Source organism: Ovis canadensis, chromosome 2, assembly GCF_042477335.2.
Source record: "Ovis canadensis isolate MfBH-ARS-UI-01 breed Bighorn chromosome 2, ARS-UI_OviCan_v2, whole genome shotgun sequence".
Taxonomy (NCBI): Eukaryota; Metazoa; Chordata; class Mammalia; order Artiodactyla; family Bovidae; genus Ovis; species Ovis canadensis.
The window spans coordinates 123,663,177-123,689,982 of NC_091246.1; the positions used below are offsets into that span (position 1 = coordinate 123,663,177).

The 26,806-nt window shown below is 47.4% G+C and overlaps 1 protein-coding gene and 1 long non-coding RNA gene across 24 annotated transcripts in view; both read left to right on the forward strand.

Annotated features, from left to right (window-relative positions):
• Positions 1-672: 672 nt before the first annotated feature.
• LOC138433778 (uncharacterized) lies at positions 673-12,741 on the forward strand. 2 transcript variants are annotated; one of them, XR_011254459.1, is made up of 2 exons: positions 673-1,165; positions 12,238-12,741. It is a non-coding gene; the product is annotated as an uncharacterized lncRNA (long non-coding RNA). The 2 variants fall into 2 exon arrangements; XR_011254460.1 differs by having other exon boundaries at positions 686-872.
• A 12,789-nt stretch (positions 12,742-25,530) lies between these two features.
• The window catches only part of BIN1 (bridging integrator 1), a 55,232-nt gene continuing 53,956 nt past the window's right edge, over positions 25,531-26,806 (forward strand). For 9 of the 22 annotated variants that reach the window (XM_069576933.1, XM_069576938.1, XM_069576940.1 and 6 more), the window contains exon 1: positions 25,581-25,991. In XM_069576933.1, coding sequence (XP_069433034.1) covers positions 25,908-25,991 — 84 coding nt within the window. In that variant the 5' untranslated portion in view covers positions 25,581-25,907. Of the gene's footprint in view, positions 25,992-26,806 lie in introns of all 22 variants that reach the window. The other 13 variants (XM_069576937.1, XM_069576948.1, XM_069576965.1 and 10 more) reach the window with 6 other exon arrangements.

Genomic DNA, 26,806 nt, shown 5'->3' on the forward strand with positions numbered 1-26,806 from the left:
ACATTTCGTGTTCAAGGCAGCATGAAGGAGGAAAAGCTGCATGTTTCCATTTCAAAAGAACCCACACATTTGTCATTTATTTTTAGTTTTGGCTGTGCTGGGTCTTCACTGTTGTGTGCAGGCTTTCTCTAGTTGCAGAGTGTGGAGGCTACTCTCTAATTGCAGTGTGAGGGCTTCTCATGGTGACTTCTCTCGTGGAGCACAGGTTCTAGGGCATGCATACGGGCTTCAGTAGTTGTGCTGGGTTGTGCAAATTTTCCTGAGGAATGTGGGATCTTCCCAGATCAGGGATCGAACTGGTGTCCCTTGCATTGCAAGGTGGATTCTTAACCGCTGGACCACCAGGAAAGCCCTGCATGTGTGTGCTTAGTAGCTCAGTCGTGTTCGACTCTCGTGACTCATAGACTGTAGCCTGCCAGGCTCCCCTGTCCATGGCATTCTCCAGGCAAGAATACTGGAGTGGGTTGCCATTTCCTTCTCCAGGGGATCTTCCTGACCCTGAGATCGAACCCAGGTCTCCTGCATTGCAGTCAGACTCTTACCCACTGAGGTATGAGGGAAGCCCTTTAATCAAGAAAAGCAGAAACCTTACCAATCTTAGAAAATTTTCACTTACGTCCCATTTCTAAGTCCAATGTCCACTCAGTTGGAGGGGTAAAGTAAATATTTAACTCTCTCAGGCTCTGTATGGGAGGCAGCAAGAAGCAAGGGGAAAAACCCTAATGGGAGAGGCAGTGGCAACCCACCCCAGTCCTGCCCCTCCTGCTCTCCTCCTTCTGACGAAATTGTGAGACAGAGGCCTTTTGTGAGGACTGCACCTGGAGTACATCAGAGGGAAGGTCAGCAGCAGGATTCAGGCCTGAGGACAGGAGGTTTGTGTGACTGTAGAGTGGCTGTTGACTAGCCCATGGCCCTCTCTGGACTGGGGCTCCCAGGCTGCTCGTGAGGTGGCTGGATAAGGTGGTGTCTGAGGGCCTTATGGCTCTCATGATCTATCTTCGTGAGGTCATCGTGTGAAAGTCAGAGGGGAAGGAAGCACGTGGGGGAAATCAAAGTTAGAAACAAACGTGTGTATAGGTGTGCAGAACTGTAGACATGTCTGTAGGGGACCGGGACTAAAATGCTGGACTGAAGTATCCCCTGCACTGGGCCAGCCAAGGAAGAGGTGAGAAAGTGGGCTGTTGTGTGCGACAGTACCCCCGGGTGGGCAGTACGCCCCGCTGGTAGTGCTCTCCAGCTGGGCAGTACTTTCTCCATGGGCAGTACTCTGGGGTGGGCAGTGTCTCCAGGTGGGCAGTACCTCCCGCTGGCACTGCTCTCCAGCTGGGCAGTACTTTCTCCATGGGCAGTACCCTGAGGTGGGCAGTGCCCTCGGGTGGGCAGTACCCACAGGTGAGCAGTACCTCCTGGTGGGCAGTACACCAAGGCAGGTGGTACCTGGGCCTCAGAGATGGTTCCAGCTCCCTAGCTGGACCGAAGCATGGGGCAGAGAAGGCGGCATGGGTCAGCCCTTCATTTTCTGTCCCGAGGATGAGTCAGGGGGTCTGGACGCCCCCCTCCAGCCCCTTTACGCTAGGCAGGCACTCACTTATCACTAACTCTAAAGCAATAGGGGACATCTACTCTTTATGGAGCTCATCTGCATTTTCTCCCTTTTCTAAAAACCAAATTGGGGCTTACAGCAGGATTTGCCATCTTTCAAAGGAATTCTCCCTTACCTCAGGCATGAGACTAAATTTTAAAAAATAACTTTGTTTTTTATGCATCGTTTTTTTTAGCTTGTGAGAATGACATAGGCTTACAAAAAAGTGCCTCATTATGGAAAAGTATAAAAACTGAATTTTTGCTATTTTTTGGTGACTTTGTGCGTGCTTATTCCCAGTCACTTAGTCATGTCCAACTCTTTGCAACCCCATGGACTGTAGCCCACCAGACTCCTCTGTCCATGGGATTTTCCCCAGGCAATAATACTGGGGTGGGTTGCCATTTCTTCCTCTGGGGATCTTCCTGATCATGGGATCAAATCAGCATTGTTTGCAATTCAAAAAAGAAGAGCCTACAACTGACTTCATTATAAGACTTTAGTTAAAATGAAGGACTAGCTTGTTTTCAGAATAGTGTTTCATAAATAGATACAAATATAAAATTAAGCATAAACTTCTTACACTGAGAACTCTTATACTACTATGAAACCAAAACAAATGTGGACATCACATATAAACATCACAAAACCAATAAAATCAAAAATACCATTAATTTAACATAAGGGATGATAATGTCTTCCTGAAAATTAATCAAAATGACAATCGGACTGGGGGACATTTGGCTTTATTTTGTTTTTTCTTTTGTCTCATTCAGCATGCCTACACTTCTAACAATAAAGGAATTGAAAACAAATCTTAAACTCTGTTTAATAGTTTTAGTCATCCAAGTACTACTAATAATGTGATTTTGAAATTATCTGATGCATGTTATAGGAGAAAGTAAGTAAATACACTAAATGAAATAAAAATTTCAGTTTAAGGGGAAAAGATACAAATTTAAAACAAAGAGGGAGGAAAAACCCTCTAAAATTAAATTTGAATTGAAAATATCAATAAGAACATGTGCTTTTTAAAAAATGTGAATTTTCTAGCTCTGCCCACTGACAGGGCCTGGGAGCAATCATATCTCAGTAGCAATGAACACACCCAGCACTCAGATTCTGGATTCTAATACCATTTCCCATGGAAAGAAATGAGAACTTTCAGAGAAATGACTGACTCTAGGAATGGAGTGAGAAAATACAAGGTGAGCTTGGAATTTCTTATGTGAGAAAGAAAGTCTTTTGCGATGGTAAATTTTATATGTCAACTTGGCTAGACTATGGCGCCCAATTGTTTGGTCAAATGTTAATCTAGATGTTACTGTGAAATTGTCTTGTAGATGTATAATAATTACATCTACAATCAATTCACTTTAACTAAAGGAGCTTACCCTCAATAATGTGGGTAACCTCATCCTACCAGTTGAAGGCCATAAGAACAAAAAATGGATCAGAAGGCATTCCACCTGCTTGACTGTAGCATAAAAATTCTGCCTGAGTTTTCAGCCTGCTCTCCTACCCTACAGATTGCAAACTTGTTTGTCCTCACAACTATGTGAACTAATTCCTTAAAATAAATCAGACATATACATAATTAATTCTGTTTCTCAGGATAACACTTACTGATACACCTTGAAAGACTAATAGAAGGTGTCGAAAGGACAAAGAGTCAGCTAAAAAGGACTCCCACTGGCCAAATTTGGGACAATTTGAGTGTCAAAAAGAATAAAAAATTGAATTGTTTAAAAACATCTAATAAATAAAACCCATGAGCCCATGGGCTTCCAGCATGACTTATTGGTAAAGAATCTACCTGTCAATGCAGGAGATGCGGGTTCGATCTCTGGGGAGGGAAGATCCCCTGTGGTAGGAAATGGCAACCCACTTGAATATTCTTGCCTGGAAAGCTCCAGAGACAGAGGGTCTTGGTGGGTTACATTCCATACGATTGCAAACAGCAGGACACAGCTGAGTGACTGAGCATGCGTAAGCCCATAGCAATGTTTAAAAAGGAGGAAAAAAGCCCACCTCTTTTGCTACCATTTATGACTATTCTTGGGCTTCCCTGGTGGCTCAGGGAAAGTGTCTGCCTGCAATGTGGGAGACCCGGGTTTGATTCCTGGGTTGGGAAGATCCCCTGGAGAAGAAAATGGCAATCCACTCCAGCACTGTTGCCTGGAAAATCCCATGGACGCGGAAGCCTAATAGTCTACAGTCCATGGGGTCGCAAAGAGTCAGAGAGACTTCACTATGACTATTCCACCAATACCTTATTCTGGAAATAAAGGGAAAGAATTAAACATTTATACTATTTATTTAGCAGGAAATGTAAGAAGAATGTTAAAGAACAATTATTTTGCAATCCCCAGTGAAAAAATTGATTTGGGAATGGGTCATCAATAGATGCTAAACCTCCATAAATTGACTTGCATGGAGCCAAACTACCATCTTGCCTCTCATCTGCTAATTGCAAGACAAAAACATACCTTCACATTAGGAAGAGCAGGCTGTCTGTACCTTAGCCAAACCAGTGGGATCAGCTGATATTTTAGGCGCCTCCTGCAGTGGTGGGCCTTACAAATAGCTGTGAAAAGAAGAGAAGGAAAAAGCAAAGGAGAAAAGGAAAGGTATAAGCATCTGAATGCAGAGTCCCAAAGAATAGCAAGAAGAGATAAGAAAGCCTTCTTCAGTGATCAGTGCAAAGAAATAGAGGAAAACAACAGAATGGGAAAGACTAGAGATCTCTTCAAGAAAATTAGAGATACCAAGGGAACATTTCATGCAAAGGTGGGCTCAATAAAGGACAGAAATGGTATGGACCTAACAGAAGCAGAAGATATTAAGAAGAGGTGGCAAGAATACACAGAACTATACAAAAAAGATCATGATCCAGATAATCACGATGGTGTGATCACTCACCTAGAGCCAGACATCCTGGAATGTGAAGTCAAGTGGGCCTTAGAAAGCATCACTGCGAACAAAGCTAGTGGAGATGATGGAATTCCTATTGAGCTATTTCAAATCCTGAAAGATGATGCTGTGAAAGTGCTGCACTCAATATGCCAGCAAATTTGGAAAACTCAGCAGTGACCACAGGACTGGAAAAGGTCAATTTTCATTCCAATCCCAAAGAAAGGCAATGCCAAAGAATGCTCAAACTACCACACAATTGCACTCATCTCACATGCTAGTAAAGTCATGCTCAAAATTCTCCAAGCCAGCCTTCAGCAATACATGAACCATGAACTTCCAGATGTTGAAGCTGGTTTTAGAAAAGGCAGAGGAACCAGAGATCAAATTGCCAACATCCACTGGATCATGGAAAAAGCAAAAGAGTTCTAGAAAAACATCTATTTCTGCTTTATTGACTATGCCAAAGCCTTTGACTGTGTGGATCACAAGAAACTGGAAAATTCTGAAAGAGATGGAAATACCAGACCACCTGACCTGCATATTGAGAAAGCTGTATACAGGCCAGGAAGCAACAGTTAGAACTGGACATGAAACAACAGATTGGTTCCAAATAGGAAAAGGATTACGTCAAGGCTGTATATTGTCACCCTGCTTATTTAACTTATATGCAGAGTACATCAGGAGAAACGCTGGCTGGAGGAAGCACAAGCTGGAATCAAGATTGCTGGGAGAAATATCAATAACCACAGATATGCAGATGACACCACGCTTATGGCAGAAAGTGAAGAGGAGCTAAAGAGCCTCTTGATGAAAGTGAAAGAGGAGAGTGAAAAAGTTGGCTTAAAGCTCAACATTCAGAAAACGAAGATCATGGCATCCGGTCCCATCACTTCATGGGAAATAGATGGGGAAACAGTGGAAACAGTGTCAGACTTTATTTTTTGGGGCTCCAAAATCACTGCAGATGGCAATTTCAGCTATGAAATTAAAAGATGCTTACTCCTTGGAAGAAAAGTTATGACCAACCTAGATAGCATATTCAAAAGCAGAGACATTACTTTGCCGACTAAGGTCCATCTAGTCAAGGCTATGGTTTTTCCTGTGCTCATGTATGGATGTGAGAGTTGGACTGTGAAGAAGGCTGAGCGCCGAAGAATTGATGCTTTTGAACTGTGGTGTTGAAGAAGACTCTTGAGAGTCCCTTGGACTGCAAGGAGATCCAGCCAGTCCATTCTAAAGGAGATCAGCCCTGAGTGTTCATTGGAAGGACTGATGTTGAAGCTGAAACGCCAGTACTTTGGCATCTGATGTGGAGAGCTGACTCATTTGAAAAGACCCTGATGCTGGGAAAGATTGCGGGCAGAAGCAGAAGGGGATGACAAAGGTTGAGATGGCTGGATGGTATCACCGACTCAATGGACATGGATTTGGACAGACTCCAGAAGTTGGTGATGAACAGGGAGGCCCGGTGTGCTGCAGTTCATGGGGTTGCAAAGAGCTGGACATGACTGAGTGACTGAACTGAATATATAATATCATATATAATGTGTATAATATTATGTACATGATTTATATGTAAAATTCATATATGATATATATATTATATCCATACAATGCATATATAATTTTTTTACTACATATATATGTGGCAAAGAATTCACAATTCTTTCACTGAGGTGATGGGTATATGAGGATCTGTGGTATTATTCTTCCCATTTTTCTTTGTTTTTGAAACTGTCCCTTAAGAAAAGTTGGAAAAACTGTAAAATCAAAGTAACAATGTAAACGGACAATGTGATGAGGGATGTTCATGCCTTGCAGGGTAGCACTTGGTAGCACTCTTGCTGCTATATTAATATTGCGTGCTGCATGTCCATGGAACAGTGTCATGAGAAGGCTCAATTGTCCAAGTACTTTCCCTACTCAAACCATCGTTAAACCATTTTACACGGCGTTATGCAGTTGTTGGGAGAAGGCAATGGCACCCCACTCCAGTACTCTTGCCTGGAAAATCCCATGGACGGAGGAGCCTGGTGAGCTGCAGTCCATAGGGTCGCTAAGAGTCAGACACGACTTTCATTTTTCACTTTCATGCATTGGAGAAGGAAATGGCAACCCACTCCAGTGTTCCTGTCTGGAGAATTGCAGGGACGGGGGAGCCTGGTGGGCTTCTGTCTATGGGGTCGCACAGAGTTGGACACGACTGAAGTGACTTAGTAGCAGCAGCATGCAGTTATTTGGCTTTCTCTTGACCTGATGCTCACAGTGATGCATAAAATCTTTTCTGTTTACCATGAGATACAGTCCTTGGTGACAGGATGACCCTAAATGGGAACACAGCTTCCAGCCTGCTGTGGCTGGCAGGCATAAGTGGCCAGGTGGCATGCAGATAATGCAGGCACCAACACACGTGGCTTGCCCAGTGGGCCTCGTTCTATCAACATACTCATTACAGCACTGGGTCAGTTTGAATACGCACTTTCCCAAATTCCCTGTTGGTGAGCACATGTGACTCAGTTCTGGCCAATGGGATTAAAGTAAGATGATTCACTGGGTGGGGTTTCTGGATAACATTTGCACAAGGGACATACTTGGGGGGCATGCAGCCTTTACTGTTTGCTCTTCCCATTGTCCCCAACTAAAACTGGAGGTATAACAGCCAGAATATACTGATGCTAAATGTACAGATTATCACACGTGCCATGATGTAGATGCAAAGGTTTTTAACAAAATATTAGCAAATAGAGCTCAGCAATATATAAAAAGAATTATACACCATGATCAACTGTAATTTGTTCCAAGGGTGCAAAACGGGCTCAATATTTAAAAAAGTCAATCAACAGCCGTAATCATATTAATAACCTAAAGGAGAAAAAGTATATGATTGTATCAATTAAAGTAGAAAAAGGCATTTGACAAAATTCAACATCCATTCACAATTAAAAAAAAAAAAAACCTTTTCAGAAAACTAGGAATAGAGGAAACTTCCTTAATTTGATAAAGAACATCTAAAAGAAACCTACAGCTACCATCATACTTAATCAGTTCAGTTCAGTTCAGTTGCTCAGTCGAGTCTGACTCTTTGTGACCCCATGAACCACAGCCTGTCAGGCCTCCCTGTCCATCACTAACTCCTGGAGGCCACCCAAACCCATGTCCATTGAGTCGGTGATGCCATCCAACCATCTCATCCTCTGTCGTCCCCTTCTCCTCCTGCCCCCAATCCCTCCCAGCATCAGAGTCTTTTCAAATGAGTCAGCTCTCCACATCAGGTGGCCAAAGTACTGGAGTTTCATCTTCATCATCAGTCCTTCCAGTGAACACTCAGGGCTGATCTCCTTCAGAATGGACTGGTTGGATCTCCTTGCAGTCCAAGGGACTCTCAAGAGTCTTCTCCAACACCACAGTTCAAAAGCATCAATTCTTCGGCACTCAGCCTTCTTCACAGTCCAACTCTCACATCCATACATGACTACTGGAAAAACAGTAGCCTTGACTAGACGGACCTTTGTTGGCAAAGTAATGTCTCTGCTTTTGAATATGCTATCTAGGTTGGTCATAACTTTCCTTCCAAGGAGTAAGCGTCTTTTCATTTCACGGCTGCAATCACCATCTGCAGTGATTTTGGAGCCCCCAAAAATAAAGTCTGACACTGTTTCCACTGTTTCCCCATCTATTTCCCATGAAGTGATGGGACCGGATGCCATGATCTTCGTTTTCTGAATGCTGAGCTTTAAGCCAACTTTTTCACTCTCCTCTTTCACTTTCATCAAGAGGCTTTTTAGCTCCTCTTCACTTTCTGCCATAAAGGTGATGTCATCTGCATATCTGAAGTTATTGATATTTCTCCCGGCAATCTTGATCCAGCTTGTGCTTCTTCCAGCCCAGCGTTTCTCCTGATGTACTCTGCATATAAGTTAAATAAGCAGGGTGACAATATACAGCCTTGATGTACTCCTTTTCCTATTTGAAACCAATCTGTTGTTCCATGTCCAGTTCTAACTGTTGCTTCTTGACCTGCATACAGGTTTCTCAAGAGGCAGGTCAGGTGTTCTGGTATTCCCATCTCTTTCAGAATTTTCCACAGTTTCTTGTGATCCACACAGTCAAAGGCTTTGGCATAGGCAATAAAGCAGAAATAGATCTTTTTCTGGAACTCTCTTGCTTTTTCGATGATCCGGTGGATGTTGGCAATTTGATCTCTGGTTTCTCTGCCTTTTCTAAAACCAGTTTGAACATCTGGAAGTTCACGGCTCATGTACTGCTGAAGCCTGGCTTGGAGAACTTTGAGCATTACTTTACTAGCGTGTGAGATGAGTGCAATTGTGCAGTAGTCTGAGCATTCTTTGGCATTGCCTTTCTTTGGAACCGGAATGAAAACTGACCTTTTCCAGTCCTGTGGCCACTGCTGAGTTTTCCAAATTTGCTGGCATATTGAGTGCAGCACTTTCATAGCATCATCTTTCAGGATTTGAAATAGCTCAACTGGAATGCCATCACCTCCGCTAGCTTTGTTCGTAGTGATGGTTTCTAAGGCCCACTTGACTTCACATTCCAGGATGTCTGGCTCTAGGTGAGTGATCACACTATCATGGTTATCTGGGTCGTGAATATCTTTTTTGTACAGTTCTGTGTATTCTTGCCACCTCTTCTTAATATCTTCTGCTTCTGTTAGGTCCACACCATTTCTGTCCTTTATTGTGCCCATCTTTGCATGAAGTGTTCCCCTGGTGTCTCTAATTTTCTTGAAGGGATCTCTAGTCTTTCCCATTCTGTTATTTCCCTCTATTTCTTTGCTTTGATTGCCAAGGAAGGCTTTTCTTCTCTCCTTAATGGTGAAAGATAATGCTTTCCTCCCAGCATTGGGATATAAGGAACAAGTCAAGGATGTCCATCTTTGCCACTGCTGCTCAGCATAGAACTAGAAGATCTAGCCAAGGAAACATGTCGAAAAAAAAAAAAAAAAAGACCATTACACCACTGTGCAGGAGTAATGGGATATCAATATCAATCCAACAGTTCACATTTTTTGCAAAAATTAACTTAAAATGGATTGTAGATTTAAACATAAAGCTATCACTTTTTAGAAGATGATATAGGGGGATATCTTTGAGACTAAGGCTTTGGTGAAGGGTAGTTAAATATAACACCAAAAATGTAATTTCTGAAAGAAAAAAAGTATAAATTTAACTTCAAAATTAAAAGTCTTTGTTAAGGGCCTTTCTTGGTGACCCAGTGGTTTAGAATCTGCCTTTGAATTCAGGGGGCTGGAGTTCAATCCCTGGTCAGGGAACTAAGATCACACGTGTGTGTGTGCTAAGTTGGTTTAGCCAAGTCTGACTCTTTGCAACACTGTGGATGCAAAGAGGCTCCTCTGTCCATGGAATTCTCCAAGAATCCTGGAGTGGGTTGCCATGCCCTTCTCCAGAGGATCTTCCCAACCCAGGGATCGAACCTGCATCTCTTATGCCTCCTGCATTGCAGGTGGGTTCTCTACCACTAGTGACACCTGGGACGCCCCTAAGATCTCACACACGCAGCTAAGCTTGTGCACCGCAGCTGCTGGGCCGGTGCACTCTAGAGCGTGAGTGCCACAGCTAGAGAGGAGCACACAGACTACAGACAGAGGAGCCTGCGCACCACAGCGAAAGCCCGGGGTGCTGCAGCCGAGGCCTGACACAGCCAAACAAACACATATGAAAGACTTAACAAAAACCCTTTACGTGGAGGAAAAGACAGACTGGACCATGGGAAAACATTTACTGACCACATGTCCGACAACAGACAGTGATCCAGAACACATACAAAGCTCTCAAAAGTCAACAGTATAAAAATACGCAATCTGATTAGAAAACAGGTAGGAGATGTTAAGAGATGTTTCACGGAAGAGGATGTACAGATGGCTGAGAAGCACTGAAAAGATGTTAACATGTTTAGCCACCAGGCAGATGCGAATGAAGACTGTGATGAGCTATTTAGTTGCTTAGTTCAGTAGTTCAGTAGTGTCTGACTCTTTACAACCTCCATGGACTGCAGCATGCCAGACTTCCCTGTCCGTCACCAACTTCCGAAGCGTGTTCAAAGTCATGTCCATCGAGTCGGTGATGCCATCCAACCATCTCATCCTCTGTCGTCCCCTTCTCCTCCTGCCTTCAGTCTTTCTCAGCATCAGGGTCTTTTCCAAAGAGTCAGTTTTTCCCATCAGTTGGCCAAAGTATTGGAGCTTTTAGTATACTCCAATCAGAGTGTCTAAAATGAAAAAACAGGACTTTGCTGGTGGTACAGTAGATAAGAATCCATCTGCCACTGCAGGGGACACGAGTTTGATCCCTGGTCCGGAAAGATCCCACCTGCTGCAGAGCAACTAAGCCAAGCCCAGGTGCCACAGCTACTGAGTCTGCCAGCCTCGAGTCCACGCTCTGCCACAAGGGGAGCCCCACAGTGAGAAGCCCGTGCACCGGAATTGGAGAGGAGCACCCACTCTCCACAACTGAAAAAGCCTGCACACAGCAGGGAAGACCCAGTGCAGCTAAAAATGAAATAATTAATTAATTAATTAAAAAAAGAAAAATAATAACACCAAATGCTGGCAAAGGTGCAGAAAGCCTTGATCTTGCATACTTTGTTGGTAGGCAGGTACGATGGAACAGCCACTCTGGAAAATAGTTTGGTGTTTCCTAAAAAACCACAAATATTCTTATCATATGACCTGTCAGTTGCACACCTAGGTATCAACACTTTGGGATAAATATCAGAGAAATAAAATTTATGTTCATGCGAAAACATGTACACAATTGTTCATAGCAGCTTTATCTGTAGTCGTCACGAACTGGAGTCAACCCAGATGGCCCTGAATAAGAGAAACGCTAAGAGAGGTGCCGTATGTGCAGCCACGTCATGGAGTACTCCTTGGTGACAATGAAGGATGATGGAGGCAATAAGCCCGTCTCAGCACATCACGTCGTCTGCAATTCCATTTATACAGCAGTCTTGAAATGACAATATCGTGAAGCTGGACGATGGTTAGCGGTTGCCAGAGTGGAGGAGTGCGATGGGAGAGGGTGATGGGACAGAATCAGGGAGGACTCTGTGGGCTGGAACCGCCCTGCATCCTGACCTCGGTGATCGTTGCTGTGAGTCTACAAGTGTGATGAAACGGCAGAGAACGATACCCATACATACAGACTCTTGAGAGTCCCTTGCGGATCAAACCAGCCAATTCTAAAGGAAATCAGGCCTGAATATTCATCGGAAGTACTGATGGTGAAGCTGAAGCTCCAATGTTTTGGCCACCTTATGTGAAGAACTGACTCATTGTAAAAGACCCTGATGCTGGGAAAGATTGAAGGCAGGAGGAGAAGGGGATGACAGAGGAGGAGATGGTTGGATGGCATCAACCATCAACTTGAAGGGCATGAGCTTGAGCAAGCTCTGGGAGTTGGTGATGGACAGGGAAGCCTGGCGTGCTGCAGTCCATGGGGTCACAAAGAGTCGGACACGACTGAGTGACTCAACTGAACTGAGCTGATACACGTATATTGGACCAAAGGCAGATTCCTGGTTTCATAGTGGATCACAGTTAGATATCACTGGGGGGAAATGGGGTGAAGGGCACATGGGATCTCAGCTACTTTGCCACTTTCTGTGAAGTTGTTATTATTTCAAAATTAAAAGTAAAGAGTAATGGCCTAGGGGCTTCCCTGATGGTTCAGTGGTGAAGAATCTGCTTGTCAATGCAGGAAACAGGGGTTTAATCCCTGGTCAGGGAAGATCCCACACGCTGCGGAACAGCTAAAGCCATGGGCCACAACTACCGAGCCTGTGCTCTGGAGCCTGGGGGCTGCGACTCCTGAGCCCACGTGCTGCACCTTCTGAAGCCTGCACATCCTAAATCTCCTGCTCTGCAACGAGAGAAGCCCGAGGACCTCAACTAGAGGGTAATCCCCATTCGCCACGACTAGAGAAAAGTACACGCAGCGATGAAGACCCAGCACAGCCCAAAATAAATAAGCAAATTTTAAAAATGGTTTTCTGAAAAACAGTAGTGACCTGTATGGAAAACAACTCTCAAACACAGCTGACATATATATATGTGTGTGCATGTGTATGTACGTATGTGTATTACTGATTCGCTCTGCTACCTGAAACTAACACACCTTGTAAAGCAAAGTATACTGCGATACAAAATTTTTTAAATTAAGGAAAAAAAATAAAAGTAAAGAAAAAATGATGGCAAAATAAAATCTTCGGAAAAAAGTTGTTAGGATGGAACGTATTAGGGCCCACCACCCCAAAGGGAGGATCATGGAGACGGAGTGGCGGGGCTGGGATCGTCTCAGTGGGCGCAGGCACAGTGTGGTTGCCTGGCGGGCGCACTGATGCAGCCAACCGCGCTCGCCCCAGGGGAGAGTACCGTCTTGACAAGAGTCTGGGTAATATAACACCCTGTCTTCTGCCTCCCACTCTCCTCTGCTTCTCCCAAGCACGGAGTGCACCAGTGCTGCTGGACACGGTGATGAATAAGGCAGAGGCCTCCTCCTCGGAGGGACCGATAAGACGGCGGAAGAAGAGCTATGGAGCATCAGAACGCAGATGCTGGCCCAGCTGGCCGACCTGGGGAGGTGTCCTGGGTGGCAGGAGTCTTGAATTGGCTCTAGAACGATGAGCTGGAACCAGTGAGGCAAAGAAGGGGCTGCTGGTTAGAAAGGACAGCTGGGGCCGAGCCCTGGAGGTGAGAGTTGGTGGAAAGGGCTGGGCATGCAGGAAAAGAAGGTGCAGGTGGGGGCTGAGCCTCCGGGGCGCTGTGTATTAATCTAAGGGATTTGCAATTTATTCTGCAGTCTCTGGGGAGGCAGTAAAGGACAGGAGAATGGCACGATCTTATGAATAATTCAGAAAACAATCTCCCTGGGCAGTGGAGAGCGCAGCCTGGAGGGTGGAAAGGCCAAGCCAGAGGACAGTGCAGGTGAAAGGTGGGGACCCTGGAGGAGGGCAGGCTATGGGCACCAGGTGGAGGGATCAAAGGGAGACAGACCTAGGGGCTGCGTAGATGCAACGTAGATACCATGGTTCCAGAGCCCAGGCCAGGCCCCCTCCAAGAATGCCTGGAACTCAGCTTCCTCAGGTCTGCCAAACTGTCCCCGCCTGGACCCTGGGGCAGGGTGGACCCAGCCCTGGGCTACCTCATAGCCTCCTCTGAGCTGCTGGGCCAGGAGTCTGCTCACTGCTTGGGAATGTCTTAGTTTCTGCAGATGACTTGCACAGGGTCAGAGCTTTTAGAGTGGATCCAGCAAGATGCTTGCTGCTGGGACTTCCTCTCCCCCACCTCTAGGAACTGCAGTGCTTCCAAGGGTGTGTGTACTCTTGTTAGGGTTTCTTTCCCACCTGTAGCAATTTTGGCAACAGCGTTTTACAATGTCACAGATGATCGTCTCCTGTGGGTGCTTTATAGGGTGTGGTTTGTCTCCTTCCAGCCTGAAGACTCCCTGCGGGCAGGGACCTGTGGGCAGGGAACTGTGGGCAGGATTCTCCTCTCTGTGAACCCCTAGCAACCAGGGCCTGCTGGCTCAGCGTTGGCTGAGCACTGACTGGAGATTTCACTGCTTGGGAGGCTGAACCCACTGTCAGCAGCCTTTGTTTCTGCACTTAGAGGTAGGCTGTGCTGGGGCTGTATTAGGCTATAAAAAACACCTCCCAGCTTCATGTTTACAGTGGGGCTCATGTAAACTGTATTGTGTGTGTGTGTGTGTGTGTGTGTGTGTGTGTATACACACAGGATAGTGTTTGGAATGCTAACCATTGCTTCTTTCATCAACAATTTCTGTTACCCGTTACCTTCCCTGGTTCAAATGGATGAATTTTCATCACCTTAAGGAATGGATCAAATTCTTCGCTTTTGACTTTTACTAAAAAAATTTTTTTATTTTGTTGAAGTGTAGTTGATTTACAAATATTATGTTAATTTCTGTTGTATTAATGCCACAAAGTGATTCAGTTATACATATAAATAGATTCTTATTCACGTTCCTTCCCAGTATGGTTTATCACAGGATATTGAATACAGTTCGCTGTGCAATGCAGCAGGACCTTGTTGATTAGTATTCTCTCTATAGAATAGCTTCCATCTGCTGATTCCAAACGCCCACTCCATCCTTCCACCCCTTGACAGCCGCAAGCCTGTTCTGTGTCTGTGAGTCTGTCTCTGTGTCATGGATAAACTCATTTGTGTCACTTCTTAGACTCCATATGGTCTGAGGGACGTCGTAAGGCATTTGCCTCTTTTGTTCTTATTTCACTTAGTATGGTAATCTCCAGGTCCACCCGTGTTGCTGCAAATGGCATGATCCCACTCTTTTTTACGCCTGGCTAGTATTCCATCGCGTATCCTCTTTACCCGTTCATCTGTTGATGAACATTTAGGCTGTTGGCTTTTGACTTTTAAACGTCTGGACCTGTTTATAAGCCAGTAGACTTGGAATGGTACCGGATGAAACAGGCTAGAGCAAGCGTTCCTCCTGTCAGATCAGAGGGCTAATCTGAAGGTGAGATTGTGGAGGATCAGAGGAGAACACGGCTGCATCTAGGTTCTGAAAGAGGCCCTGACCCTGCTGCCAGGACCCATCTGCGGGGACAGTGAGGCTGACAGAAAGCCACGTTCGGGAGAATCGAGAGCAGAATACACCTCGCCCAGAGTCCCTCAGCTGTCACGCGTAAGGCAGGAGAAACCTGCGCGTCCTGTCTGGGCAGCGGGCCCCAGGGAAGCTTCGGAAGGTTCTGCATGGCCCCAGCATGGAGGAAGAGGCAAAGCAAATCCTTAGGTCTGCCCCAGAGGTTGCCAAAGCTAGGCATCCTGAAATCCAGTCACAAGAGGAGGGGGCTGCTTCTCTCACGCTCAGGAACAGACCCATGATGCAGGTGGGTGGGTGCCACAAGGACCCCCGGCTGGAGAGAAGGGAAGGAACACCATGCTAGGGTGTGGAAGCTGCCGTAGGACACGTGTGAGGACCAGAGCTTCGCGTATCTGGAGACTTGCCAGGGAACGTGCCGGGGAAAGAAGGGTTGGGAGAGAAGAGTAAAGGATGTTGGTTCTTCCTTGCACATCCAGGACTGTGGATTAAAATCTGTCCCTACTACCTTTGATTGCACTTCTTTTCTGGCATTTTTTAATTTAAGAAAGCATTGTTTTGTTTGGGGGGCAGAGCCCATTGAATTGGACATTGTCAGATGTTTACTTAGAATGAACAAAAACTATTATTATGTTCTGTGTCCTATTCTGTAAAATATAAAATGCAAGAAACATGATTTCATTGCAAGAGTGGCGCCAGCCACCTGCACCCTCTGAATGTGCATCACTGTCTGTCCACCACACCCCTACCCCCAGAGGTCCACCAGTGAGAGCCCGGCCGTGTCCCCGGTGCTTCCACCAGCTCCCGGGGGCCAGGAACCAGGCTGCAGTGGTAGAAGCTGGCTTCAGAAGCAATACAGATCAGGAGGAAATAAGTCAATTACACACAGTCAAAGACGTATAGCCACAAGCAAATGCGACGTACTTAATGAAGCAAATGTCAGTAAGGGAAAGAGAGGAGGTGACAAGGGCAGGGCATATGTTGAAAGACAAAAAAAGTAGAGGACTTTGAATAAATGCTGCCTGCCCACTGATGAGCCATCAGCTCCAGGTAGGTCTCTGCCCTTTGGTGCTAAGCGTCTTTCCTGAACTTGGGGATAGGGGGATGGTGCCCAGGGCCAACTGCAGTGGCCACATCCCGGTTATATATGCTGAGTGACTGATCTGTACTCTGCTGATGGAGGGCATTGGAGGTCAGAGCTCCTTAAATCTAGTCTCAGGAATCTCAGTTGGAGGCCATGGTTCTCAGCCTGGGCATCAGGTCCACTCAGAGGCAACCACAGTTTCACGCAGGCGTTGTCACTTCTTGGTGTCTGTGCAAGGAATGATTCTTCCCTCCAAAGAGCATAACCTCTTCTAGCTCTGGTCATCACCATGACCAGGGGGAGCACAGTGGGTGTTAACTGTGTTAGTGAAGAGTTGGGTCCCAGAGAGCCTTTCATTCACTATTACAGAAAGACATTTGGGGAGGTGGGTGCCCAGGTGGTGCTAGTGGTATAGAACCTGCCTGCCAATGCAGGAAACAGATGCAGGTTCGATCCCTGGGCTGGGAAAATTATTTGGAGGAGGGCATGGCAACCCACTGCAGTATTCTTGCCTGGAGAATCCCATGGACACAGAGCCTGGCAGGCTACAGTCCATGGGGTTGCAAAGAATCGGACATGACTGAAGTGACTTAGCACCCATGCATGCTAGGTGTGTGGGGAAGGCAAGCACAGGATTCTGGGGAGTTTGGAGGCAAGTCACTTAACCTTGCCTGGGTTCAGTGGGTGGAAGAAGGCTCCCTGGAGGAGGTGACATATGAGCTGGTACTGAAGGGTGAAGAGGGGTTGTCAGGTAGCCAGGTGAGGAAATGAGGGCAGCAGTATTGGGTCTGTGAGTACAGGGCCTCAGGAGGGACACATTCAGAGCCCCAGGGCATGTTGGAGCTTGCATGGGCATAGTTGGGTGAGCAGGGCAACTGCTCTCCACGCAGGTGTTTGCATCCAGGACTCACAGCGTGAACCACGCAGCTGTGCCCACAAGTAGCTTTCAGGCATAAACAATGAACCTGAGTAGGAGAAGAGGTAGGAGGAAAAGAAAGGGAGAAAAAGGAAAATTTGCTATGAGAAAAGAGGAGAAGTCTGATATGAGGGGAGAAATGGTTCTGGGGAGAGTTCCAGACGCCTCACTTTCTCATGAACGTTTGGTGGTGTCAGTCATTTTAGTTTTAGCCGTTTTGGGGAGTGTGTAGTGTTAGCTTATTATGGTTTTAATTTGCATTTCCCTAAGGACTAATGCAGGCTTCCCTGGTGGCTCAGATGGTAAAGAATCCGCCTGCAATGCGGAACACCTGGGTTTGATCCCTGGGTTGGGAAGATCCCCTGGAGGAGGGAATGGCCACCCACTCCAGCATTCTTGCCTGGAGAATCCCCATGGACAGAGGAGCCTAGTGGGCTATAGTCTATGGGGTTGCAAAGAGTCAGACATGACTGAGTGACTAAGCATGGCCCACCGCAAGGACGAATGAGGCTTAGCATCTTCTCTTGGGCCCACTGCCACCTTCTGTGGCCAAAGATTTCTTCAAATCATTTGCCCTTTTCTCTATGGCTTTTATTTTATTTTTTTTTAAATAAAATGGATTGTTTGACTTCTTGTCATTGAGTTACAATAATTATTTATATATTCTGGATCCAAGTCCTTTGTTAGATATATGTATCACGAGTAGCTTTATCGGAGGAGATTACTTCTTCATTTTCATAATGGTATCTTTAGAAGAAAAGACTTTTTAGATTTTGAAGAAATTCTATCTATCAATTTTTAATGGTAGCTTAATATTCAAAATATACCACAATTTTAGAAATTAACTTATTTAACCAACCCACATTTGGACATTTAGGCTGGCTCTAACTTTTCACGATTTTTCTTGCAAGGAATGTCATTATATGTATAACTGTTCCAAGGGTAGTGCAGATGCATTTTCTGGTGCCAGCTTCTGTGAGGTTTCTGTTACACACTACTGAAGGGTTCCTCGTATGCTGTCAGTGAAGCCCAGTTCCAAGGAACCGTCCAGTCTTCTTAGTATTTCTTCCCATAGCATGCTAGCTTGTTTATCGATAAATGAATCTTTAGAAATGCTTAAAAACATACATGTGCAATCTTGCCACAACACTTTGTCTAGTAAAACTCTTTCCCACTAAAGACAATTATAACAAATTTCCAATAAATATTTCCAAAGGCTAGTATCTTACTTCTAAAGGAACTCAGCCATGATTCACTGAAGTATTGCTGGGCCAAGGGCTGTTTGCTTTCCTGCACCTCACTTACCCATCTGTAAAGCTGGCAAAAGTCAGCCGACTGTGTGTCACTAGCAAGAAAGAAAGAAAGAAAAGAAAGTGAAGTCGCTCAGTCGTGTCCAACTCTTTGCGACCCCATAGACTGTAGCCTACCAGGCTCCTCCGTCCATGGGATTTTCCAGGCAAGAGTACTAGAGTGGGTTGCCATTCCCTTCTCCAGAGGATCTTCCCGACCCAGGGATTGAATCTGGGTCTCCTGCATGGTAGACAGACGCTTTACCATCTGAGCCACCAGGGAAGCCTGTTACTAGCAAAGAGGGACCCAAACCAGAGCCCCTGTTCCTGACCCTCAGGACAGGATGTCATGACAGTAACCACTGGCCGAGGCCACTAAGTCTTGGGCAGGAACAGCTAGGTTACCTCTAATCCTCAGCAACGACCTTGCCTCTTGTTATTTTTGTTTCATTTATTTATTTAAAAATTTATTATTATTTATTTGGCTGTGCTGGGTCTTAGTTGCAGCATGCAGGATCTTTAGTGCAGCATGTGGGGTCTAGCTAATTGAAGCTGGGTCCCCTGCATTGGGAGCATGGAGTCTTAGCCTCTGGACCACCAGGGAAGTCCCTATTGCTTCGTTTGAAAGGAGAAGGCTCAAGGTCAGTCACACCACTAATAGTACCAGAGCTGGGTCTTCTGGCCCCAAAGCCTGTGCTGTTTGCCATCATCTTCTTGGGCTCTTTATTACCTTCAGCCACACCAAAGGCCACAGGCGGTCAACAAAAGTTTCAAGACGTTGGGGAGGAACACAAAGAAGTCAGTTATCTTTAAGTCTATTTTTCTCTTGGAGACTTCATTTGCCTGTGGCCAAAGGGAGTGAGCATTTTTGCTGGAAGTCTTGAAGCGATCCTTGGGTTGGTGGGCGGCTTGGTGACTGGCCTGCTCCCCAGCCCCTCCTGCAGGCCCTGGTTGGACCGGATGAAGAACTAGATCTGACCATCTGGGTCAGTAGGTTTGGAAGCCAGGACGTTGGGCCTGAAGACAGCTCTCCTTTCAGAAGGTCCCCTGGAGGGCTGCCCTCCCATCTGTGTAAAAGTCTCCTGCAAGACCCGTCCATTCTCCTGTGCCCGTCCACCACCCAGGAGGGGACATTTGTAGAGAAGGGAGGAATGAAAGGGCATGAGCACCGAGGACCAGCATGTGAATGGCACGTCCTTGGCCTCTTGCCACCTGTATTCTGAAAGTCTACCCTGTAACTTGGGCTTCCCTTGTGGCTCAGCTGGTAAAGAATCCGCCTCCAATGTGGGAGACCTGGGTTTGATCCCTGGGTTGAGAGGATCCCCTGGAGAAGGGAAAGGCTACCCACTCCAGTACTCTGGTCTGGAGAATTCCATGGATTGTATAATCCATGGGGTCACAAAGGGCTGGACACGACTGAGCGACTTTCACTTTCACCTTGTAACGGGAACGTGGACGTCCCAATTGGCCCAGGACAGTCCTGGTTTAGGCCTAATGCCATTTAGGCCAGTGTCATTATTTTTTTCCCCCACTTTCACTCAAAGCTATACAAGTTTGGCCATTTCATCTTAATTCAGATGAGCTCAAGGGAAACTCTACATCCAGGATACTTAGAGCATTAGGGACTCATTGGGTTGTCTCTCAGAAGGATATTATTTTGATAACAATATATCAGTCATGACAGTTCCAGGTGCCTTCACGTTGGCTTTAGCAAGAACAAAGTGCATTGGTTTGCTTAGTTGGACAGTGGGAGGCGGGAGTGGGCAGGATTGAAGCCATGTACTCCAACAATATTGGTATATCTGTCTCTCTGTCTCTGCTTCTCTGTCTCCATCTCTCCAGTTCTCAACTCTTGACTTTATTTCCTAGGCTGGCTCTTTCACACGGTGAGCAAGCTGACTTCTGGAAGCTCCACACTCATGCCTCGTGTCTTCTTAGCAAAACCAGCAGAAAGAGGAACTTCTGTGTCTTGCAGGGATACACACCGATGAGGCCAGGGAAGACTCTTGCTGGCTCTGCTGGGCTCATGTGCTCATGTCTGAGCCAATCGTGTGGCCTGGGTGAATGGCCCGCTTGGAGTATGTACTCATCCTGGTACAAGGGACAAGACAGCATCAAGCCACACCAAACAAGGACGGACATCCTAAGGACGAAGGACAATAGCCAGGCAGAGTAAGTTTGCAGCATCTGCTAGTCACTACATAGAATCACCATTTACAGAGTCGCTTCTCACACTCCAGGGGCTTTACATCTATTGTTCTCTATTTGTACAATAATCTACAGAGTGTAATATACCTCCCATAATGCAGATAGCATTGGAACAGTGTATATGACATACCCAAGAGGTGAACTGTGGAGCTGACCTCCGACTCCAGGGCTGACCAGCCCTCCCACCACATCATGGTGACACTGTATATGTGAGAAGGGGTGAGGATAATTTGAGTCAGGGGGCCCTTCTTGGACACTATGTCACATATATGCTGTCCAGAAATAATGCTTCTGGAAATACGTATCCCCTCTGGTTCTGCCTGTAGACCCTTCTGCACACTCCCTGTCTCTCTAAAAGATGAAGCTTGCTGTTCCAGGAATAAGTAAGAAGATGTTTTGTTCCCAGTTCTGAAGAAGGCCAGGTGCCAGGTGATCCCAGCACAGGACCCAGCAACCATGTGCCTTCAGGCGAAGCTGTCTTCTCCAGGTCTCCACCTGAAAGAGAACCGTGAAAAGCCCTACTGCTGTTGAACACAGGATTCCTGTGATAGTCAAATGAGTCTAAACAACAAGTCTCGCTTTGTGAGATAGAACGATGCTGGTGATGACCACAGTCACAGTGCCAGCTCAAGCCTCTTACTTGATTTTTGGAGGCTAGAAGGAAAATATCTTGTGGTGCTTTTTCTCCCAGGGACAGGAGGACTGCCCTTTGCCCCAGTCTGAGTCCTTCATGGTTTAAAAAATAATTTCCCCAGGTATCACCATTCAGACATGCAGACCAGCAGGCATGGAACACATTCCACAACACTGTGGTTTCCCAACCAGGGAACACTGTCCTCATTTCAATTTGTGTTTTTAACAGCATTTCTTCAGGATTGTGAAAGTCGCTCATTCATGTCTGATTCTCTGCAGCTCTTGAATTCTCCATGCCAGAATACTGGAATGGCTAGCCTTTCCCTTCTCCAAGGGATTTCCCAAGCCAGGGATTGAACCCAGGTCTCCCACATTGCAGGCAGATTCTTTACTGTCTGAGCCACTAGGGAAGCCCAGGAATACTGGAGTGGGTAGCCTATCCTTTCTCCAGCGGATTTTCCTGACCCAGGAATCGAACCAGGGTCTCCTGCCTTGCAGGGACGTAACTCATTTACCAACTGAGTTATCAGCTATCCCTGATGATTTTGATGATTACAAAAATAGTACATGAACAAAATTTGCAAAATAAAAAAGGAAGAAGAGAGAAAAAAAAAAAGACCAACCCACCTTTTTACCACTCCACCCAGAGATACCAGCCATATTTGAATATCCATTGGCACCATACCAGTGTACATGTTCATATCCTGCATTATTCTATTAACAACACGTTATAGCGTTTCCCCATCACAAAGATGTACGAGTGTTATTGTTTTGGTAAACATTTCATGTTTGGCTGTTCTGCAGCTTAATCACATCTGGTTAAGGGACTTTGTGCAGAGGCCTGGGGTTGGGTTGTGGAGAGCTGGAGGGGCGCAGGGACTGGGAGACCTGGATGCCGAGAGGACAGAGGAAAGGCAGACCGGTGACACGCCGGCCACTTGTTTGTCTGTCCCTTTATTCCTGCCTCCGTATTGGAGGGCTTTGCTGGGCAGCAGGCTTCCCTCCCTGTTCTCCTGTCAGTGCTTCCAGTGGTCAACATCACTCCCTCAGAGAGCCTCCCAGCCCTCCCGGGCCCCATCTAGCCCCCACATAGTGAGTTCCTGAGGGAGGGGATTCACTGCGTGCACCACTGGCAGAACTAAGCCCAGGACTGGTACTCAGTAAGCAGGGGCTTCCCACGTGACATTACTGGTAAAGAACCTGCCTGCCAATGCAGGAGATATAAGAGATGCTGGTTCGATCCCTGGATTGGGAAGACCCCCTGGAGGAGGGCATGGCAACCCACTCCAGTATTCTTGCCTGGAGAATCCCATGGACAGAGGAACCTGGTGGGTTATAGCTCATACGGTCACAAAGAGTCAGATATAACTGAAATGCAAGTCAAGAGACTGAAGGAATGGGGGAATATGTATATTAGTATAGTAGTAACAAGGACAATAATAATAGCCAACATACTGTCAATTTTGTATTATCATAATGGGATGAACATCTGCGTGATTAAACTTTGCTAAAATTTTGAGATGTTTCTTATACTTGGGATTCTAGGATTGAAGAGTATTTTGATAATTCTTAATACATATTGCAAGATTGCTTTCCAGAAACCCTGTATCTGTTATATTCACAGAAGCAGTATGTGTCTGCCTCTCTGGTTTTAAATAACATAATTTTAAAAATGACTTGCTGATTTGATGAAAGTGAGGGCAGAAATGGTATCTCATTGATTTAAGAAGCAATTTTGTTTTTCTGGTAAGACTGAACTCTTAATACTCATGTATTGATCATTTGAATCTCCAATTTTGTGAACTGTCCATTTTTACCATTTGGCCATTTATTTGTGAAAATCTTAGTGTTTCTCTTATGAATTATGAGAGCTTTATTTTCAAAAATATTCCCCTAACTTCTTACACTTTAATTTTTTATGTCAACTTTCTTTTCAAAATGTAAATAATCTTTTTTCCTGAGAGTAAAAACAATGGACTGTCCTGCTAAAAATATCAGACACTATAGAAAACCATAAAGAAAGTAAAAATCCCCTATATTCCTAGCCTTTGGCCTTATAATAACATCTTGGGAGCATTTCCTTCCAAATTTTGTCCTATGAGTCAATGTTACTTGTTGAGGTTTAAAAAAATTGAATTTTTACATACCCCCAAACAAGTATTTTTTATTTCAAAACTTCCTCCAATGGTTTTGTGCTTAAAAAAGTATTTCCAAACTAGAGATCAGATCAAAGAATTGTCTTCTTTAAAGATAAAAGTCATGTGTGTTTCTGAAGGCAACACAGCGTATTATAGAATATTTAGGAAGTTAAGGGGGAAAAGGCTTCCCAGGTGGCACTGGTGGTAAAGAACCTGCCTGCCAACGCAGGAGACATGAGCTCAGTCCCTGGGTTGGGGAGATCCCCTGGAAAAGGGAAGGGCAACCCACTCCAGTAATTTTGCCTGGAAAGCCCCATGGACAAAGGAGTCTGGTGGGCTAGTCAATGGGGTTGCAGAGAGTTGGACGTGACTGAAGCGACTTAGCACACAAGGGGAAAAAAGTCAGCCATGATGCCTTGACCTTAAAACATCTATTTCCTTGTGCATGGTTTGTTCCAGTCTTTGATCATGAGCATTTATATTTATTTTCATGTGGTTGCGAAGGCAGTACATGCGAAATTTCCTATCTTCTCCTTTTCACTCATAATTATACCTAAGCATTATTTCATGTTGCTACACAGTCTCCTTAATTGTTTAAAATGATTCCCTTAATGGTCTCTGGTTGCTTTGCTGTCTAGCTGACCCTATCCTATTGATAACCATTCAAGTTGCTTCCGATTTTTCTGTCAAGTGACCCAAGTCCAGCGAAGCAGAATCTCCCACTTTCCCTGGGGGCTGACTGTAATCTGATTTGACTTTTGCACATTTTCTCCTTTCGTCAGAGGAGGGCTGGAAGAAATCGCTCTTTAGAGAATGGTTAGAAAAGCGCCATGCATAAAATTAGAAGAACGACTATAAGGTGAAAGCTGATGAGGATTTAGGAGAAAGCTGCCTGAGAAACTGCACTACTTTGGTTTTGTTTTTGCAGTTCAGGAATCAAGCACGAATTTACAATAATAATTTTGACAAAATGCTTTCTGCTTCTGTGTGCTTGGTGCTTTTCCTCGAAAGCAGGTCCATGTACTAGCTGAGGGCTCTGGTGCAGGAGGGTCTAGGTCTGAATCTCTGCTTATCTCTTTGACCTTCAGCAGCTGCAGTTCCTCAGCCTGTCTGTCTGCAAAATAGGAATAAGAATAGGCTGGGAGGACTGAGGTGCCGAGCAGTCTTGCAGGAAAAAGTGGAGGAGAAGCCAGGCTCTAGAGAGGAACTTGTTCCCAGGGAGCCCAGGAGGAACCTTCTATTGCTGGGTCTCAGCTTGGTGGGTGATCTGCAAAAGCCTTTGCTACTCTTCCTGGAAGCTTGCCAGTGCCCCCTACCCTGGCTCCTGTGGGGTGCTGGATGTGTCCAGGCCTCCTCAGGAGGGCTTCCAGAACTCCTCTCTCTACTCAGTTCAGCCTACATCCCTGGGACAGGCACTGGCCTCCGGGGCAACAAAATGCTGTAGCATCCTTCCAAGCCCCTGGCATGACTCTGGGGAGCCGTGGGGGTGGGATCAGTAAACCCAATGCATATTTATTAATTTCGAATAAGTGTCATTGGTCTGTTGGCACAGTTGTCATTGGTAGGTTAACCTTCTTTCCTTTGAATAATGACCATTCATCTTTCTTCTAGCACGGAATAGGAGACCGACCACCCAGGATAGAGTGTTTGGAAAGCCTGGGGTGTGGAGTCAGAGGTCTGGTTCCAGGCCTCTGTGTCTCACTTGTAAAAGGTGAAAAATAATAGCTCTACTCCATAGGGCTGTTGCCAAGGGGGCACTTAACAGAGTGCCAGGCACTCCTCAGCGCTCAGTACCGTTCGGCTGTTGTTATCATAATAATTATCCGCAGATTAGAAGACCCAGCGTCTGGTTAGCAAGTGACTAGGCAAGAGGAACAGTTCCCCGGTGGCGTCCCGAGAACCCCGGTCGAGAAGGGTGAACCTAGAGGCCAAGCGTCAAGAAGGGGACCCTCGGTGAGCGCGCTCCTGCGCAGGCTCCCGGATTCCCGGGGCGCTCAGCAATCGCCACCCGCTTTATCTTCGGTTTGTGAAAGGACTTTTCTCGTCCATCCGGCCTCTTCCTGGGCCGCGGGAGGTATCTCCTGGGTGGAAAGAAGGGCTCGCGGCGGCGGCGGACCCGGGGCGGTGGTACTAGTTCCCGCCCCGGGGCGGTGCCAGCGAAGTGTCCTGGGAGTCCCGCCAGCCGCTGCAGCCGCGGCGACGGCGGGCGCCGCCGCCTCCCCGCCGGCGGACCGGGTCCGGCGTCCGCGGTGGCCCTTTAAAAGGCAGGGTCTCGGCCGGCGGGGGCGGGCGGGGGGCGCTGACCGGCACCCGAGGCCCGGCCCCTCCTCTCTCCCTGCGCCTCCCTCCGGCCGGCCGGCCCTCCCTCGGCCCCCGCGTCGCTCGCTCGCTCGCCGGGCGCACGCTCCGCCTCCGCCAGTCGGCTCGGCGGTCTAGTGCGCGGCGCGGCGCGGGAGCCCGGGGCCGGGGCTGCGGGCTGGGAGATCCGCCCCGCCACCCGGCGAGCCGGAGCCGCAATGGCTGAGATGGGCAGCAAGGGGGTGACGGCGGGGAAGATCGCCAGCAACGTGCAGAAGAAGCTCACCCGGGCGCAGGAGAAGGTGAGGGAGCGCGAGCCCCTGCCCCCGCGCCGCCTGGACACCTGTCCCCTGCCCCCGCGCCGGGGGCTGGTCCTCGTCCGCGGCCGGGCGCTGTCACCTCCAGACGCGGGCTGCCGAGGACCTTGGGGGGCCCACAGGCTGCGCCCCGCGGCGCTCTGGGTGTCCCCCCGCGTCCGCGCCCGCCGTCTCTTCACCCCCGGCGGGGGCAGGAGAGGGCGCAGCTGTCTCTCCCCCTCCCCCCTCCCCTCCCCCCGCAGCTCCCGCCGCTTTGTATCTTTGCTGCTTGTCTGCAGCGGAGAGGCGGCCCCGGCTCTCGGGGCGCGAGGTCCGGGCTAACCCCGCCTGGAGGCCGAGGCCGGGCGGCTGGGAGGCGCGGTGGCGCTCCTGGCCCTCCCTGCGGGCGGGGCCGGCGCTAGCCGGGCGGGTGTCGGGCCCTCGTTCCCAGGGCCGCTGGGATCCGGGATTCCCGAGACTGTCCCTCTGCTCGCGAGTGCCGGCGCGGCGGCTCCAGGCCTCTGAGCGTTTCCTGCGCCCGCCGTGCCCTCCTCTCCACCCGCCTCTCCACCTCCTGTCCCCGCGGGCTGAGGGAGCGGCCAGGTTTCCTTTCACCAGGGGTGCCCGCGGCCTGGAAGCTCCGGTCCGGCTCCCGCGGGAGGGCAGAGCTGCGGGCCCCTGGGGAAGTGCCCTCGCCCCAGAAGGGGCTTCGCATTTCCGGCGCCCGCGGTGAGGGTGTCGGCTTTGGCTTTGGGAGCCCGCGGCCGGGTGAGGAGCCAGCCGGAGCGGAGAAGGCGCGGCAGGCCGCCGCAGGAAACACG